Here is a 16288-nt window from a genome sequence, read left to right as displayed (position 1 = left end):
GGATTTATAAAATTAATTTTTTAAAAAACTAAATGAATAATACACGTAAAAATCATTTATATACCTATTCTGGTTTTAATTCCTGAAATTAAATCGTTGAGATAAATGGAAAAAATAGGTCAAATTGCTCTGAAACAACTGTCTGAACTAAAAAACTAATTCTGAGCTTTTCAGATTTAAAACAAAGATGGCATTTTTTCATAATAATTTCTATTTACTGATAACACTTAAACGATAACTGCACAGCACTAAGAATTACTTGCTATTCTCTACATTTCACAAGAGGTAAGTTTGAACGTGACAATGAAATACACATATTTAAAGACAAGAACATGCAATTTTCATCCCTACCTATAACCAATTTTTTGTTTTATATTCTGTAATATGTATTAAAGCCATAAAAAGCTTTGCAGTGCTTTTTAATGTGATTTTTTTGAATGATTACTAAGCAAAATATCTCACTGTTGGGAAGATTAAGAGAGTTCTTAAACTTATGAGAATTCCCTCTGAGACCAGATTTTTAAAAATGCTTCTTTTTGTAATTGTGAAGAATTAGAAACAGAACTTCTCAATGTGAAGAAATCTCTTTTATTCAGAAACTGAAGAGACCTGTAATGTGTTCTCCCTGTGGATTACTGTTTCCCCAGTCCCCACCACACTGGACTTTAAGAGCCAGATTCTCCCCAGAATGAAAGCTGTAGACATATATAAGGTCTAAAAATAATGTTGTAATACTACATCACTTAATAAAAGGCATAAAATAGCGAACTGAAAAACACATATTCTAAAACAATTAGGTTTAGCTTTTAATGGAAAACACTTTAAACAGTACTTAATAACACAGAGCTCCAGCTAACAATTTCCCTTTACTGAAATTGCTGATAATGAGGAAATTAAAGTGACACTATTTAAGACCACAAACCTTGTGGGGAAAGGCAGTCTCATGAGTGTAGTCTTTCAAACCCCACTCAACTGCAGAAGGATGAAACTTCCTTACCAGGAGATATAAAGAGCCCACTCGGCCTGTGTGGGGCTTATCACCTTGTCCTGGGAGTAGCTTTCCCTCTTTCAGACTCCGTGAATGCTCTTTTGTCTCAGCTTAAAGTGTGTGCATCATAGGGCAAACCTCATTGCTATGTCACTCCTCTGCAAAGAGGGGACAGGGTTTTTTTGTACTGTGGCATAAGAGGTGTGTGTATAGATAAACTGTCCTGCACCAGCCACTGATAAAGACCCAATGACAATGGTGGACCAACACTCACCGTTAAAGGTAATCTAGCTGTCTCCTTTCTGTAAGTAAAGCACTATTCTATCATACTGCTTGTGTTTTCTTTGAAGACTCTGATACCAAGATGCAACAGGGAGTAGTGTTTAGAGTTCTCCCCTGGCACTGGTAACTAGTACATGTACTCTGCTTGACAAACACGATGCATCATAAGTCAGAAGAAGGCAAAATTCAGCCTAAGATACTCTTCTGCTATGCTCGAGCCTGTATTACTGATTATTGAAATACCAGAAGGTTGTCATTATCAATAGGCTGACACAGATCAATTCTTGGATTCACCATATTATGAAGTTCAAGTGTACTCCAACCTAGTACACAAATACATAAATGTACAAGTGAAAGAAAATTTCATAAAAAGCAGATCTGATTCTCAATATATGTGATGTGGTCTGATAGTTTCTACTCTCTTATATTTTACTTCAGCTAAAAAAAAATTCTGGTACTACCTGCTAAATATCTACCTTGCTAAGTTTGTTGTAAAGATTAGATATTTGGTGTAAAAAATATAATACAGTGCCAAGCATACATAATAGATGTAGAATAAATTCAGCCATTCTTATTGTTACTGACATAAAATGATCATTTGCTAACTGTCTGGTATTCAGGGTAATCTGTGGAGACCAAGAAATTATCTTGAGAGCATGGTGGTAGCAAATTTTAAAAATGTGGACAACCAACAAAATCATTGGTCAAATTGCTTTTCCTTTCTTTCCTTGCATCCCTATCTGTGCATTTTGCAATGAAAGTCCAATACAGAATGTATTTGCATTAAAAAAAAATTGTAGGCAAGGCCAGTGATCTTTAGAGTAAAATGCACATAAAAAAAAAAAAAGTCATTTGCACTGTGAAATTTTAAGGGTATGTCAAATATTGAGTTTAGGTATTTCTGAATTCTTATCAGTGTTATCTCTATAAGAGATGGGCAGTTGGTGGTTTTTTGGCAGGCCTATTACTAGCAATGGAACATAGAGAAATATCAGAGGAACAAATTACAAGATGTCCAAGTGAAGGTGAAGTTTTATACACTGTTCCAGTTTGTTGGGGAATATTCCAAAACTTTTGACACTGAGAAGGAAGCCCAAGCAAATCATGTTATTGGAAGCATCCCTGTAGTCTGTCTACCTTTCTCCATAATCACCTTCTCATTTGGAAATGGGAGAAGAGGAGTTATTAGAATAACTGGCTCTTTTTCTTTTTAATGGAACACAAAATCTTCATTATATTGTAGGACAATAGAAAGATAACATCTTTATATAATGTGAAAGTCAAGACTTTGTAGTTATAGGATTACCTTATCTCTAGAAATTTAAATTAGTTTGAGGAAAGAGGTATTACTTTATTGGCTTTATTAGGTCCCTAGGAATAGAACAAAAATAAACCCCATGAGAATTCAATAATTCAACTTCTTTAAAATGAAGGGTTAAGAGGGACGCCTGGCTGGTTCACTTGTTATGAGGCTCTTGATCTCGGGGTCATGAGGTAGAGTCCCACTGTGGGTAGATTACTTAAATAAACTTTTAAAAAAAGAATGGTTAAGAACTTAAAAATGGCCAAAAAACATATAAGATACTCAGTATAATTAGCTGTTAGGGAAAGGTAAATAAAAAACACAATAGGATACCAGTTCATACCCACAACTACAAGTGATCATGAGGATATGGAGAAACTGGACATTGCTGGTATATTGCTTGTATCATTGCTGGTAAGAATGTACATTGATAGGAAGAATGTAAAATGATAGAGCTGTACATTGCTGGTAAGAATGTAAAATGATAGAGCTGCCATGGAACAGTATGGAAAACTCAAGAAATTAAATATACAATTAGCATGTGACTCAGAAATTCCACTCCTTGGTACCTAAAATAATTGAAAATATGTACTCAAACAAAAACTGGATACAAACTTTCATGACAGCACTATGACATGACAGCACTTTCATGACCAAACAATGGCAAATGATTCATATTCATAAAGTGGAATTTATTTTTTAAAGATTTTATTTATTCACGAGACACACACAGAGAGGCAGAGACATAGGCAGAGGGAGAAGCAGGCTCCCTGCAGAGAGCCAGTTGTGGGACTTGATTCCTGTTCCCAAGATCACACCCTAAGCCGAAGGCAGACTCAACTACTGAGCCACCCAGGCATCCCATGCCTCTGGCAAATTTTAAATGATATTTTTAATTTAAGTTGCCCTCTGACTGGTAGGAATTCACAACTCTAGTTTCAGGTTGCCTCCCATCTCAGAAAGGTACAACTAACTGCATTACTTTGAATTCTGTAATGTATAATTTGTGACTATTCCATATAGTTTTACAATAAACTACAATGTATAAATATGTAAATGAATCAGGTATTTAAGCCTGTTGGAACTCTGGGTGGCTCAGCAGGTTAAGCGGCCAACTAGATTTCAGCTCAGGTCATGCATGATCTCAGGGTGGTGAGATCACACAGATTTCTTTGGCACTCTCTCTCTCCTCCTTTGCCACCCCCCGCCCCTTATGTGAACACACACACTCTCAAATAAATAAATCTTAAAAAAAAAAACAAAAACAAAAAAACCCAGGAGTGTTAAAACCCAATAGGATTGCAAAGATGAGTATCTACAGATTTAAAAAACAAATGACTTCCACAAATCAGGAATCTGATATATAAGAAATAGCTTACCAAATCTGGTGTGTATGTTAACTCTAATTCTTATCTTTCCCTCAATATTGGCACTTGCTAAATATTTTCAATGACTTGACTTAAAAATAACATTGCATTTCCTTCCATTCAGATTGCATTCAGACCAGTCTTCCCAAACACTGGCTCCAAATAAGTTAAAGGTTTAGCTACAAGGGCCTATACTCAACTGCATTAAGGGTACTTACTGTTTAAAAGAAATTATGTTAAATATGTACATAAAGTGTCACAAAATTGTGAGTAGTCACTTGTAGTAAGATCTTCCTAACTTCTCACTGAGATATAATTTAAACACTATTAGGTTCACTCATTTGAGGTGTATAATTCAATGTTTTCTTATACATTTGCAAAATCGTGCAAACTTTACATAACATAACCTAAATTTAGAACATGTAATAGTCTGTTAAAGTCTGAACTTTCGTGTATCTTGCTTGAGGAAATATAACATACTTAGAAAGCCATTCATCAGAAGTGCTTTCAAGTTGTTTGGTGAGAAGCCCCTATGTTTTCTGCATTCAGCCAGTGGATGCCACAGCATCATATACTATTTTCAACCTGTTTATTTTTATTTTTTTTTTTTCAACCTGTTTAAAACTCTGCTAAGAATAACTTTTTACTCATCACAGTCGGTAAACAGACTGTGTTTCTATACCCCACATACACATGACTCCATAATAAAAGTAAATCTCTCCTTATAGTCCTAAAACTTGGCCACTGTTGTCTCCTAAGAGGATCATCTTCTATTTTCAAAGCTACCTTTTTTCATGAGTCCATCCTTTGCAAGCCAAATTGGAATTTATTGTGTGTACTCATTGGATTTATTTTTCTGAGCTTCTTCTGATTTTTTGTGAAGTATTATGTTCCTTAAAGATAGGGTCATAACCTAAGATTACCATATTATCCAGCAATCCCACTTTTGGGTATATATTTAAAAGAACTGAAAATAGGACTTCAAGGAGATATTTCTATACCCATGTTCATAGATGTATTATTCACAATAGCCAAAATCTGGAAATAACCCGTGTCCATCGACAGATGAAAGTATAAGATGTGATATACATGTACAATGCAATATTATTCAACTTTTAAAAGGAATGAAGTTCTGACACATGGTACAATATGCATACACTTTAAAAACATGCTAAGAGAAACAAGCCTTAGAACAAAAGAACAAATACTGTATAATTCCACATTAATACAGCAACTGGAGTAGTCAATTTCATAGAAATTAGAATAGTAGTTTCCCAGAGGTTGGGGTAGGAGATAACGGGCTTATTTATCAATGGGTATAGAGATTCAGGTTGGGATGATGGAAAGTTCTGGAGCTGGATGGTTGTGATGGCTGCACAATACGAACATACAGTTGGGTCTTGAGCAAAACGGGAGGCTCAGAGAGTGCTGATCACCAACACAGTAAAAAAAACGCATGTACCTTCAACTACCCAAAATCTTACCTGTTGGCCAAAAGACTTACTGATTAACATAGATAGTCAATTAACACACGCTTTACATTATATATAATTATATGCTATATTCTTACAACAAAGTAAGCTAGAGAAAAGAAAATATTAGGAAAATTGTAAGAGAAAATATATCTACAGTACTGTACTATAAAATTATGAGTATAACTGGACCCATGCAGTTCAAACATGTGTTTTGTTCAAGGGTCAATTGTATTTAATGCCACTGAACTGTACACCTAAATAGAGTTAAAGTGGCAAATTTTGTTATGTATATTTAACCACAATAAAAGAAAAAGGGAGTTATTTAAGGTTCAAGCATCTAATAAAATAGCAGAGTAAATCAAAGCCAGCCTTTGGAATACATTGTTTTCATTTTGCTTTTCTCTTATGATGATGTCTATATACTTTACCAAAATATATATATATAATTAGTATTCAGTTCTTGCCATAAAGTATGACTTGTTGGAAATTACATTCCCTTCCTCTTAATACCCCCCATTAACTACTGAATAAAAGTATTCCTAAAAATACACATATAAAAATGTCTCTTCTCCAATATTCAAATTATTATTTATATGTTTACTTTTAGGTTTTGTGATTAAGTATCATATGACAAGCAGCATGTGTTACAGTTAAGAATGTGGGCTCCAGCGTTACACTGCCCTGGTTTAAATCTTGGCCTACTATTCATTCTGTAACTTGGGCCAGTTACTTACCCACTCTATCTTTCTTTTCTCATATAGGAAGATAATACCTACCTCATAGAATTGTCATGAGGCTAAAATGAATAATATATACAAAGGGTTTAGAAAAGTGCCTGGCACAAGTACATAACAAATACCAAGAACTATCATTATGGGCACTTACAGGAAGGTTACATAATAACTTACTTATAAATGCAAGCATCTCTGACTTCTAACATATGTTATGCTTTTAAAGGAAAAAAACTGTGTACCTACCCTATATACATATATACTAGAGTTATGCTAAAAATTTTACTCAAACACTAAATATTACTTGTATTTTTGCCAATGTTTTGGCATACATAGTATTTCTGTATTCCCTGCATCATTTCATCAATCCACAACTTGCTACTTTTTACGATAAGGAATCTATTCTCCTTTTACTCTGGAAAACATACTGTGTGGGCTGTGATTTTAGAAGATCTTTGGTAGTATTTCAGTATTCAGTGACTACTGACATCATGATTTCATAAAACTAGAGTATTTAGTAACTACTGACATCCTGGTGGAATAATGCTTTTGAGTATTAGAGGAAGTCTTCTTTTTGCCTTTTTTTAAAATATATATTTTATTTATTTATTTATTCACAAGAGACACAGAGCCAGAGGTAGAGACATAGGCAGAGGGAGAAGCAGGTTCCCTGTGGGGAGCTTGATGCAGGACTCGATCCCTGGACCCCGGGGATCACAACCTGAGCTAAAGGCAGAGGCTCAACCACTGAGCCACCCAGGGGTCCCCTCTTTTTGCTTTTTGATACAAGAATAGTGATTTACAATTTTTTCAAGTTAAAATTAGTTGTTTATAATAACCCTCTAACTCATCCACACTGCTTGTAACTATTGCTTTAACTTGAAAACTCCTTTTAATATCACAGAGAAGTGGAAACTGGTAACAATTCTGCCTTTCAAGAATGTGTAAGCTGGTTATTATCCCCAGTGCAGATATGCTCTAGTCTCTAGGCATTCTACACACTGCTGGGGTTTACCAACAGTAGAGAACTGAATCCTGTGGCATAACATGTACCATCTTGCTGATTTGACCTCACTCATCAGGAGAGACCCATGGCTTTATTTCATTGTTAGAGTTATGCAACAATACTACCATGTAAGCTTGCTTAAATCTGTAATCTTGCCTAAGCAAACTGTGAAATCATGAATTCTGAAGTGGGAATATATCATGTGGTAGTCTAGCTCTGCCTATTAGTCCTCATGACCATAAAACAGACATAACAGTAATAGTTCAGGAAACACTTTAATCTTCACCATAACTCTGTGCATCAGACAATATTATTTTTCCCATTTGCAAACATGGAAAATAGGCCTGATTAAGTAATTTCTTCAAGGTCGTACTAAGCTGGGCCTCAAGCCCAGGTCTGTCTGCATCAAAGTTGGTATTGTTAAACCATGATGTTGAATTCTTTTTCCTCTGAAATTTTTACCATTCCTTTGATTCTCAGTTTTTAATATCCTTACTGTATGTTTTATGAACAATATCTACATTCTAACAGATGGCTTCCTAAGAGACGATAAGAGACAACACTTTCTTAATTTTTTATCTTTGTTTTTTGGTAAGTGTTACTTGCAATCGTGTGTAAGTTAAGGGTGTGTTATTATCAACACTTGAGAATCACCTATTAATTAGATTCATTTCAACAAGCTGTGCTCAGCCTGTTATACTATTTTTCATGTATACCTATCACCTCTTTAAACTGATAAAACTAACTGAAATAGCTAAAACTATTATGGAGCACTTCTTTGTATGTGGCCCATCACTTAGCCCTGATGACATACAGTGATAAGTGTATAAGAAATGTTGTGACTGGTTGAGAAAGACTGTAGTGGTCAATAAAGAATTGGTTAGGGGCACCTGGGTGGCTCAGTGGTTGAGCATCTGCCTTTGGTTCAGGGCATGATCCCGGGGTCCTGGGATGGAGTCCTGAATCAGGTTCCCCACAATGAGCCTGTTTCTCCCTCTGCCTATGTATCTGCCTCTCTCTGTGTCTCTCATGAATAAATAAATGGAATCTTTAAAAAGAGAAAAAAAGAAAAAGAACTGGTTAGTTTGAGATGGGAGTTCACAGGAGGACTAGAACTGTTAAGTTTGACCAGAGACAGCACTATCCAGCAAAGAGATCTAACAATATTAAAGGCTCACCCCCCTGAATACTTTCTGAAGGTGCTAAGCTGAAGGCTTATGGCAAATGTTCAGGAATAACTTTGGACACGTTACACACTTGGCACTCTTCCTAATAAGAAATTTCAGAATTCAAATAGTGGCTCTCTGACAAAGAAGAGTGAAAAGAGAGAAACAGGAGAAAGTGGGTAGCCTGAGAGTCAGAAAAATTGAGTTTCTGTCATTACTGAGTCTCTCTAGCTTTTTTTTTTATTTTATTTTTTTTTATTTAACGGAGGTTTAGAGGACTCAAGGAACTTTCCAAATCCGTCTGCCTTTGTCTTTCCTGTTTACATAGAGAATAGCAAATATATTAGGGCAGGAGGGAAACAGTACTCTTGGTTTTCTTTCCGCAGCTGACCTCCAAGTGTTCCTAGGATACTGGAAGTACTTAGGACTTCGGCTTACGTTTATTTTTTTATTTTTTATTTTTTTAAGATTTTTATTTACTTATTCATGAGAGTGGTAGAGACATAGGCAGGGGGAGAAGCAGGATCCCTGCGGGGAGACCAACGCGGGGACTCCATCCGAGGACCCCGGGGTCAGCCTGAGCCAAAGGCCGACGCTCCACCTCTGAGCCACCCGGGTGCCCCCAGCCTACGTTTCGTAAAGGACTCGCCCCACTCTCCTAGAGCGCACGTACATCAGAACTCACTGTCCCTCTGCCATTTTTTCAGCCACTTCTGCTCCAGCCGGGCCATCTGTCCCCGTGGGCAGATCCCTTCCCCTCTCTGGGGTCACCTATCTTTTTTTTTTTCTTTTTAATTTTATTTGACGGGGGCGGGGCACAAGCAGAGGGACAGTAGGCAGAGGGAGAGGAAGAAGCAGGCTCCCCCTGGAGCAGAGAGCCTGACGTGGGGCTCTATCCCAGGGCAAAGGGATCACGATCCGAGCCGAAGGCAGACGCTTAATCAACTAAGCCACGCAGGCGCCCCATCAATCTACAGATGGCAAGGCCAAGTGCACACACCCGGGGCGGGGGTGCCAGCGAGGCTCGAACGCGGTAAGGAAACCCCACGCTAACCTGAGGCGTTCCTGGGAGGTCCCTCCCGCCTACAGGGGCTCACAGGTGACCAAGCCCAGGGACGCGGGTGCTCCGGCCGCCGGCCTCCTCCGTCAGCCCCCCGCGCTCGCGCCCCGCGCGCCCCGCTCCCCGGCAGGCCGGGCCGCGCGGGGTACTCACCTACCGCGCCCGCCGCCGCCGCCGCCGCCGCCGCGGCCGCCACTTTCAACACGCGCGCCATGTTGGGAAGTGAGCCGCGGAACCCCGAGAGGCTTCACGTGGGGGCGGGGGGCGGGGTCAGCCGGCCGGGGGCGGGGCCTGCGGGCTGGGGGCGCGGCGCGCGGTGCCGCCTTGCTGTGGTGCCGCCGGTGGGCTCGCTCTGGCCTTACGTGTCGAAGCCACCCAGTGCATCTAAAGCAGAAACGTCAACGAAGGACGCATCACCCCTGTGGGCCTTTCAGGAATACAACACAGTAAGTTTGGAGAAAGTTCAAAGGCGCTAGAACTGACCAACGGCCCAGTGAAAGTTCTTGCGCTGCCATTGGCTCTGGCAGGGGGTGTGTCCGGAACCTGTGCGCCGCGGAACCTTCTCCTCCCCGGCCCCGGTTGCGTGAGGCGCGTTTTTGTGGCGCGGTTTCCGGTCGGACCTTTCCCTGTGCATGCGGCGCTATGCCCCGAGCGCGGACCGCGATGGCCCCGCGGGTCTGGCGTCGACGGACCCTGGAGCGGTGCCTGAAGGAGGTCGGTAAAGCCACCGGCCAGCCAGAGTGCTTTCTCACGTAAGTGAACAGAGCCTGGGTTCGGGGGTGTCGCCCAGGTCTCACACGTGGGTGCCGACTGCTGGCCCTTTGCAAATTCTGCAGTAGGGGGAAGATACAGGGAAGCCTACATCTGTTTGCCCCACATTCCAGATACTTTACGCTCCCTTAGCCCATCAAAACATTTAAATTTTAAATGTTGTACAGTGCATGGGGCGCCTGGGTGGTTCAGTCTGTTGAGCGTCTGCCTTTAGCTCAGGTCATGATCCTGGAGTCCTGGGATCGAGTCCCGCATCGGGCTCCCTGCATGGAGCCTGCTTCTCCCTCGGCCTATGTCTCTGTCTCTCTCTGTGTGTCTCTCATGAATAAATAAGTAAAATCTTAAAAAAAAAAATGCTGTATTGTGCAGATCTGTCGGCTGCATGCTAACAAAACTAGGCTCGATTTTTAACTCCCAGAGGCTCCCCCTGGGACTTCCGCACTCCTGCGCTTCCCACAGAAGCGCACTAGGCCGGCTGATCTTCCAACATGCTCCCAAACCACTCAGTGCTTATTTATCATACTTTAGAGAAAGCATTAAATTTGCTGTTTACCTATCCTCCCCCCGCCCCGCCCCGCTTCGATGAGCTTCTTGAGAATTAGGACTGTCTTTCTTTCATTTTTCTTCCCAATTCAAGTTCCTTGCATTTCGTTGAAGGACTTGATAAAGTAGGATCTATGAAAGTGTGGCTCTTGGATTTGTATTTCACTCGTGACCTTTCCCTTGAGCTTCAAGCTCATAGTGGCAACAGCCATCTGCTCTCTCAGCATCTGAAATTTCTTACGTCTAAAATGAAGTGTTTTTGGGGATCCCTGGGTGGCGCAGCGGTTTGGCGCCTGCCTTTGGCTCAGGGCGCGATCCTGGAGACCCGGGATCGAGTCCCACATCGGGCTCCCGGTGCATGGAGCCTGCTTCTCCCTCTGCCTGTGTCCCTGCCTCCCTCCCTCTCTCTCTCTTTCTTTCTCTATCATAAATAAATAAAAATTAAAAAAAAAAATGAAGTGTTTTTTTTTTTTTAAGATTTTATTTATTCATGAGAGACACAGAGAGGGGGCAGATACAGGCAGAGGGAGCAGCAGTCTCCATAGTGGGAGCCTGATTTAGGACTGCATACCAAGACCCCAGGATCACAGGACCTGAGTTCAAGGCACGCGCTCAACCACTGAGCCACCCAGGCAGACCAGAACTGTTGTTTCTGTTTGCTATGCTCTGCCTTCCCTGAAATTTTTCCCGCATGCTCCCACCACCTGCCTTTCCTATCTGAGTAAATGGCATCTGTGTTTTTTCAGTTGTTCACACATATAATTACTTACTTGATATCTTCATTTTTCTCATTTCTACCACTAATTCGTCAGCAAATCCTGTCCTTCAAACTATATTCTCAGTTTGACTGCTTCTTACTGCATCTGCATTTTTAACTCTCGCACAGTTCTTATCCTTTGCCTGGATGGCTGTGTCAGCCTTGTCACTGTGCTTTGATTCCTTTTCCTCCGTTGGCCATCTTTCCAAAGTGTAAATTAATATCATTTTGCTACTCTGCTTAAAATCTTCTGATGGCTTCTCTTTACACTTAAAACCGCAGACTCCATCTCTGAGCCCTGCCTTAATTCAGCTCCCATCTACCTCCCTGGCCTTCTGCCTCATTCAACACACTGTAGCCACACTGGCATTTCTGTTCCTCAAACTCACCAAGCTCATTTCCATCTTAGGAAATTTGTTTTCAATGTTTTTCTGCTTGGAATATATGTTTCCAGATCTTTTATTTTATTTTATTTTTTTTAATTTATTTATTTATTTATGATAGTCACACAGAGAGAGAGAGAGAGAGAGAGGCAGAGACACAGGCAGAGGGAGAAGCAGGCTCCATGCACCGGGAGCCCGACGTGGGATTCGATCCCGGGTCTCCAGGATCGCGCCCTGGGCCAAAGGCAGGCGCCAAACCGCTGCGCCACCCAGGGATCCCCTGTTTCCAGATCTTTTAAAGACCATCTCCTTATATACAGGTCTCATTTCAGATGTCATATCTTCAGAGAGGTTATTTTCTGAGCACTCTTGCCAAAGCAAGTGTTAACCATTGGCTGAGCGAATGGAGTGGCATATAATATAGCAGAGTTGAGCATTTAAGGCTGAGATTCACTATATATATCTTTAGGCAAAGAGGTGCATAATAGTATCTCTGCCTAAAATCTATACAGCAGATTTCACAGACACTTAGTTTATTATATTAATGTGGCTCTTTAGCAAGATAATACACTCTTCGGGGCCAGCTTCTATACTTAAAATTGACATTTCGTTCAAATTAGATTTTGCACAAGAGTCGGGGTTCTTTTTAATTCACAGTGCTGTGAAATTATTGCCTGTAATTATAAATCTCTTTAAACTTTCTCCCTGTGCTCCCTTAATAGGATTCAAGATGAATTGGCATCAAACTTCACTTCATTAACAAAAGTACTTTATGATTTTAATAAAATATTAGAGAATGACAGGATGCACGGAAGTCCGTTACAAAAACTGGTGATAGACAATTTTGATGATGAGCAGATTTGGCAACAACTAGAATTGCAAAATGAACCAATTTTACAGTACTTCCAGAATGCAGTTAGCAAAACCATTAAAGATGAAGACATCAGTCTTCTTCCAGAGATTGAAGAGCGAGAGTGTGAAGAGGATGGCTCAGAGGTGGAGTCTGATGGCCAGGAGGCCCTCAAACAAGATGTGGTGGAGGAGGAAGTGGCTGACCTGAATGGTAATAATCCTAAAGGGGATGAGAGAGCTAAAAACTTGAGCAAAGTTGATCTGAGGAAAAGTCCAGTTTTCAGTGATGAAGATTCAGATCTTGATTTTGACATTAGCAAATTGGAGCAACAAAGCAAGGTGCCAGACAAAGTGCCTAGGAAACTAAGAGAGAAGTCGGTGGTAGATGATAAATTTTTCAAGCTATCTGAAATGGAGACCTTTTTAGAAAACATGGAAAAGGAAGAACAACAGAAAGATGATGAGGAAGAGGAAGATATTGATTTTTTTGAAGACATTAATTCTGATGAAGATGAAGGAGAACTGTTTGGAAGTCAAAAACCTAAGGTAAAGTTTTTGGGGGAAAGAGAGAAGGACTTTTTACCTCCCTAAAATTAGATTTTGTTTTATTTCTTGAGAGGAGGTTTAAAATACCTCAAAACTCAACCAGAGCATGAGTGAAATATTTACATCAGTTGAGAACAATGGATTAGAAAAATTAAACCAAAGCTATCATTTCCTTATCACAGAATACTGTAGCATAAGAACCTTAATCACCCATGTTAGAGGTGTTTAGAATTTCCCTCAAACATATTCTCACCAAACACTAAAAATAATAATAGGGAGAGGAAGACATTTGTATACTGTAGGCAGGGATATTGCAGAAATAATTATGGTTAAAAGCTTTAGCATTAGGAATACTGTGCTTTGTCTTAATTGGTTATAAATGAATCTATGCTTTCTTCTAGTTTCTCATAGTCTAGTAGTTCTTAGGGCTTTATGATAAAGTTGTCAGTTGCCAGTTCCCTTTATGTAATATGCATACACATATATATGATTTAATGTCTTAATCTGTTCTTAATTGAAAACTTGAAACATCTTTTTTACTTTAGTCAGGTAAAAGTTCCAGAAACCTCAAATACAAAGACTTCTTTGATCCAGTTGAAAGTGATGAAGACCTAGCAAGTGTTCATGATGAACTGGGTTCAAATGAAGAAGAGGAAGAAATTGCTGATGAAGAAGAAGAGAGCATTTCTGAAATGTGAGTATTTTGAATCCTTTACATTGAAGCTAGAGCCACCCAATATATGTGTGTACTCATAGTTGTCAAATATGTTTGTCTTAGGTAGTTATATTCTCTAAGATCAGATAGTCTCAAGATAGCCAGAAGAAAGTCTCATTTGAGATCACCTAGTGAAGATAAATATCACTGGCAGTAGAAATCAGGCCTTTGTTACAAGGAGCTTTTGTTTGCTTTTTGTGCCACTAAAAATACCTTACTGTTACTTTTGTGGATACATTTATATTATAGATTGAGGAATAATTTACTTTCTATAATTATAGAAATAGCACACTCTTTGGTCTATTTCACCTAAATAATATCTTCTGTTCCTTAATAACTGAATGACTTTGGAATTCTGACTATTTGCATTAGGTATATAAAATATCTTTACTTACTAGAAAAATTGGTTTTTGTTTTCCTAATGAAAAATGGTGTATTATTCTTTCATATGTGTTTTGGTATTATAGGGATGAAGATAATGACCTTGAAGAAAGTGAAGACAGTAAACAACATAAAGAAACCTCAAAAAGAGTGACCTTTGCTTTGCCAAATGATGATGAAAGTGAGGATACAAGTATCTTAAATGTACAGAAAGATTCTGATGATGTTAAATCCTCTTTTGAAAAAAGACAGGAAAAGGTAATAATTAGAAATTTAAGGAATTTTTTTATATGCTTATCAAGACGGTGAGACTCACAGATAACTAATCTGCTCTGTAGTTCTTGGTGGAATGTGTAATTATCTTTTAAAAAACAAAACAAAAATCTTGCTGCTACTCTCTACTGGACACTATATAGAGATGCCCATATAGAAGGTAGCTAATTTGTAAAAGTCAGTGCTGCATTTCCCAATCTGTGGCTTTCGATTTGTGTAAAAACTTGTTTTTCCTAATGTCCCTGGTTTCTTTATACCTAATGGCATGTTTTTCTTAATTAGCTGTCCTGTGAACCTCTCTTAGTAGCTTATGAGCTGCTTTGAGGTATTCTGTAGATGGCTCCACATAGTCTAAATTTTAATTAATGCCATCTCAAACACATCTTCTGAAGTTGATAAAAATTATTTCCTTGTGACATGATTTCGGACAAATGAAGTGTTATTTGCAAATAATAGATATAGCCTGGCTTCAATTATTTGCCTTTACTATTTAACCACCTTAAAATTATATCACACAATTAGGAAGGAGACTAGGTAAATAATCAAATATATCAAGGATATCAGTAGAATTACTAGAAAAAGAGAATCTCAGTTGAATTCATGATTGTCAGATTGTCCCCAGAAAAGAGAGAAGATTTGAAGGAGGGGGTAGAGAAACATTGGGAAAGAAAAAAATTGTATTGAGTCAGTGTCCTTCCTTTCCTATGTCTTCTCTAAAAAAATAAGAGAGGGACGCCTGGGTAGCTCAGCGGTTGAGTGTCTGCCTTGGGCCTAGGATGTGATCCTGGGTCCAGGGATCGACTCCCACATCAGGTTTCCTGTGAGGTCCCTGCTTCTCCCTCTGTCTCTGCCTCTCTCTGTGTGTCTCTCATGAATCAATAAATAAAATCTTTAAGTTCTGTTTTACTGGGGAATTATATCAAACTTTCAAGAAATACATGATTGAATATTGTTTAATCAATTCCCACATAAAAAGAGTAAAGTAAGGCTTCCAAACATTTTTTCTTGTGAAGCTGTAATAACATGGTACCCAAACCTGACATTAAAACACTCACAGTTTCTTTATGAATAGTGATGTAAATATCCAAAATAACCGTGAAAGACTAACACCACCACAACCCAGTGGGCCTCATTGCCTTGATTCGGAATTAGAAAATCTATTAATGTAATTCTTGGTTGTAATAGAATAACAGAATGAGGAGAACGGAATAGGGAGAAAACCATATGGTTCTTTTAATATATGTCAGAAAGACATTTGATGAAATTCAGGATCCATTTCTAATTTTCACTTGTAGTAAAAGGTGCTGTCATGCTTAGTGGTAAAATTCTAGAAATATCCTTTTAAAATTAGAATAAGAATGTCCACTATTATTGTTATCACTGTTAGCTAATGTCCTTGTAGAAGTGTTAGTGCAACTACAAAAGAGAAAAATAAGTGGTAAAAACTGAAATGAGTGTTAAGATGAATTAAAAGTGATTAGGAAAAATAAGGGAATTCAGTAAGGCAGCTGAGAAGATTGGCATTCTGTACAATGTAAAACCATAGATGTCTTTTAGTAGTTAGAGATAATTTGAATGGGGGGGGGTGTGGGGTCAAAAGAGACTTCTTCAGTTACTAACGTGCTAATAATTCATCTTGGAATGCTGTGATAATTAAAATTGATAGTGGCTTATGAATCATTAGACTAG

At 38.9% G+C, this 16288-nt stretch overlaps 2 protein-coding genes across 2 annotated transcripts in view; one reads left to right on the top strand and one right to left on the bottom strand.

Moving 5' to 3' along the window:
* Positions 1-9683, bottom strand: part of MCEE (methylmalonyl-CoA epimerase) — a 26463-nt gene extending 16780 nt beyond the window's left edge. The window contains exon 1 of the mRNA XM_072737066.1: positions 9532-9683. Within this exon, the coding sequence (XP_072593167.1) occupies positions 9532-9592 (61 nt within the window). The 5' untranslated portion in view covers positions 9593-9683. The remainder of the gene's footprint in view (positions 1-9531) is intronic.
* MPHOSPH10 (M-phase phosphoprotein 10) overlaps positions 9674-16288 on the top strand; it is a 22956-nt gene continuing 16341 nt past the window's right edge. The window contains exons 1-4 of the mRNA XM_025986404.2: positions 9674-10130; positions 12555-13230; positions 13776-13924; positions 14413-14584. Coding sequence (XP_025842189.2) covers positions 10021-10130; positions 12555-13230; positions 13776-13924; positions 14413-14584 — 1107 coding nt within the window. The 5' untranslated portion in view covers positions 9674-10020. The remainder of the gene's footprint in view (positions 10131-12554; positions 13231-13775; positions 13925-14412; positions 14585-16288) is intronic.

This window comes from Vulpes vulpes, chromosome 14 (genome assembly GCF_048418805.1).
Source record: "Vulpes vulpes isolate BD-2025 chromosome 14, VulVul3, whole genome shotgun sequence".
NCBI classification, from domain to species: Eukaryota; Metazoa; Chordata; class Mammalia; order Carnivora; family Canidae; genus Vulpes; species Vulpes vulpes.
The sequence above is the reverse complement of the archived record's forward strand: the minus strand, read 5'-3'. Positions and strand labels throughout refer to the sequence as shown.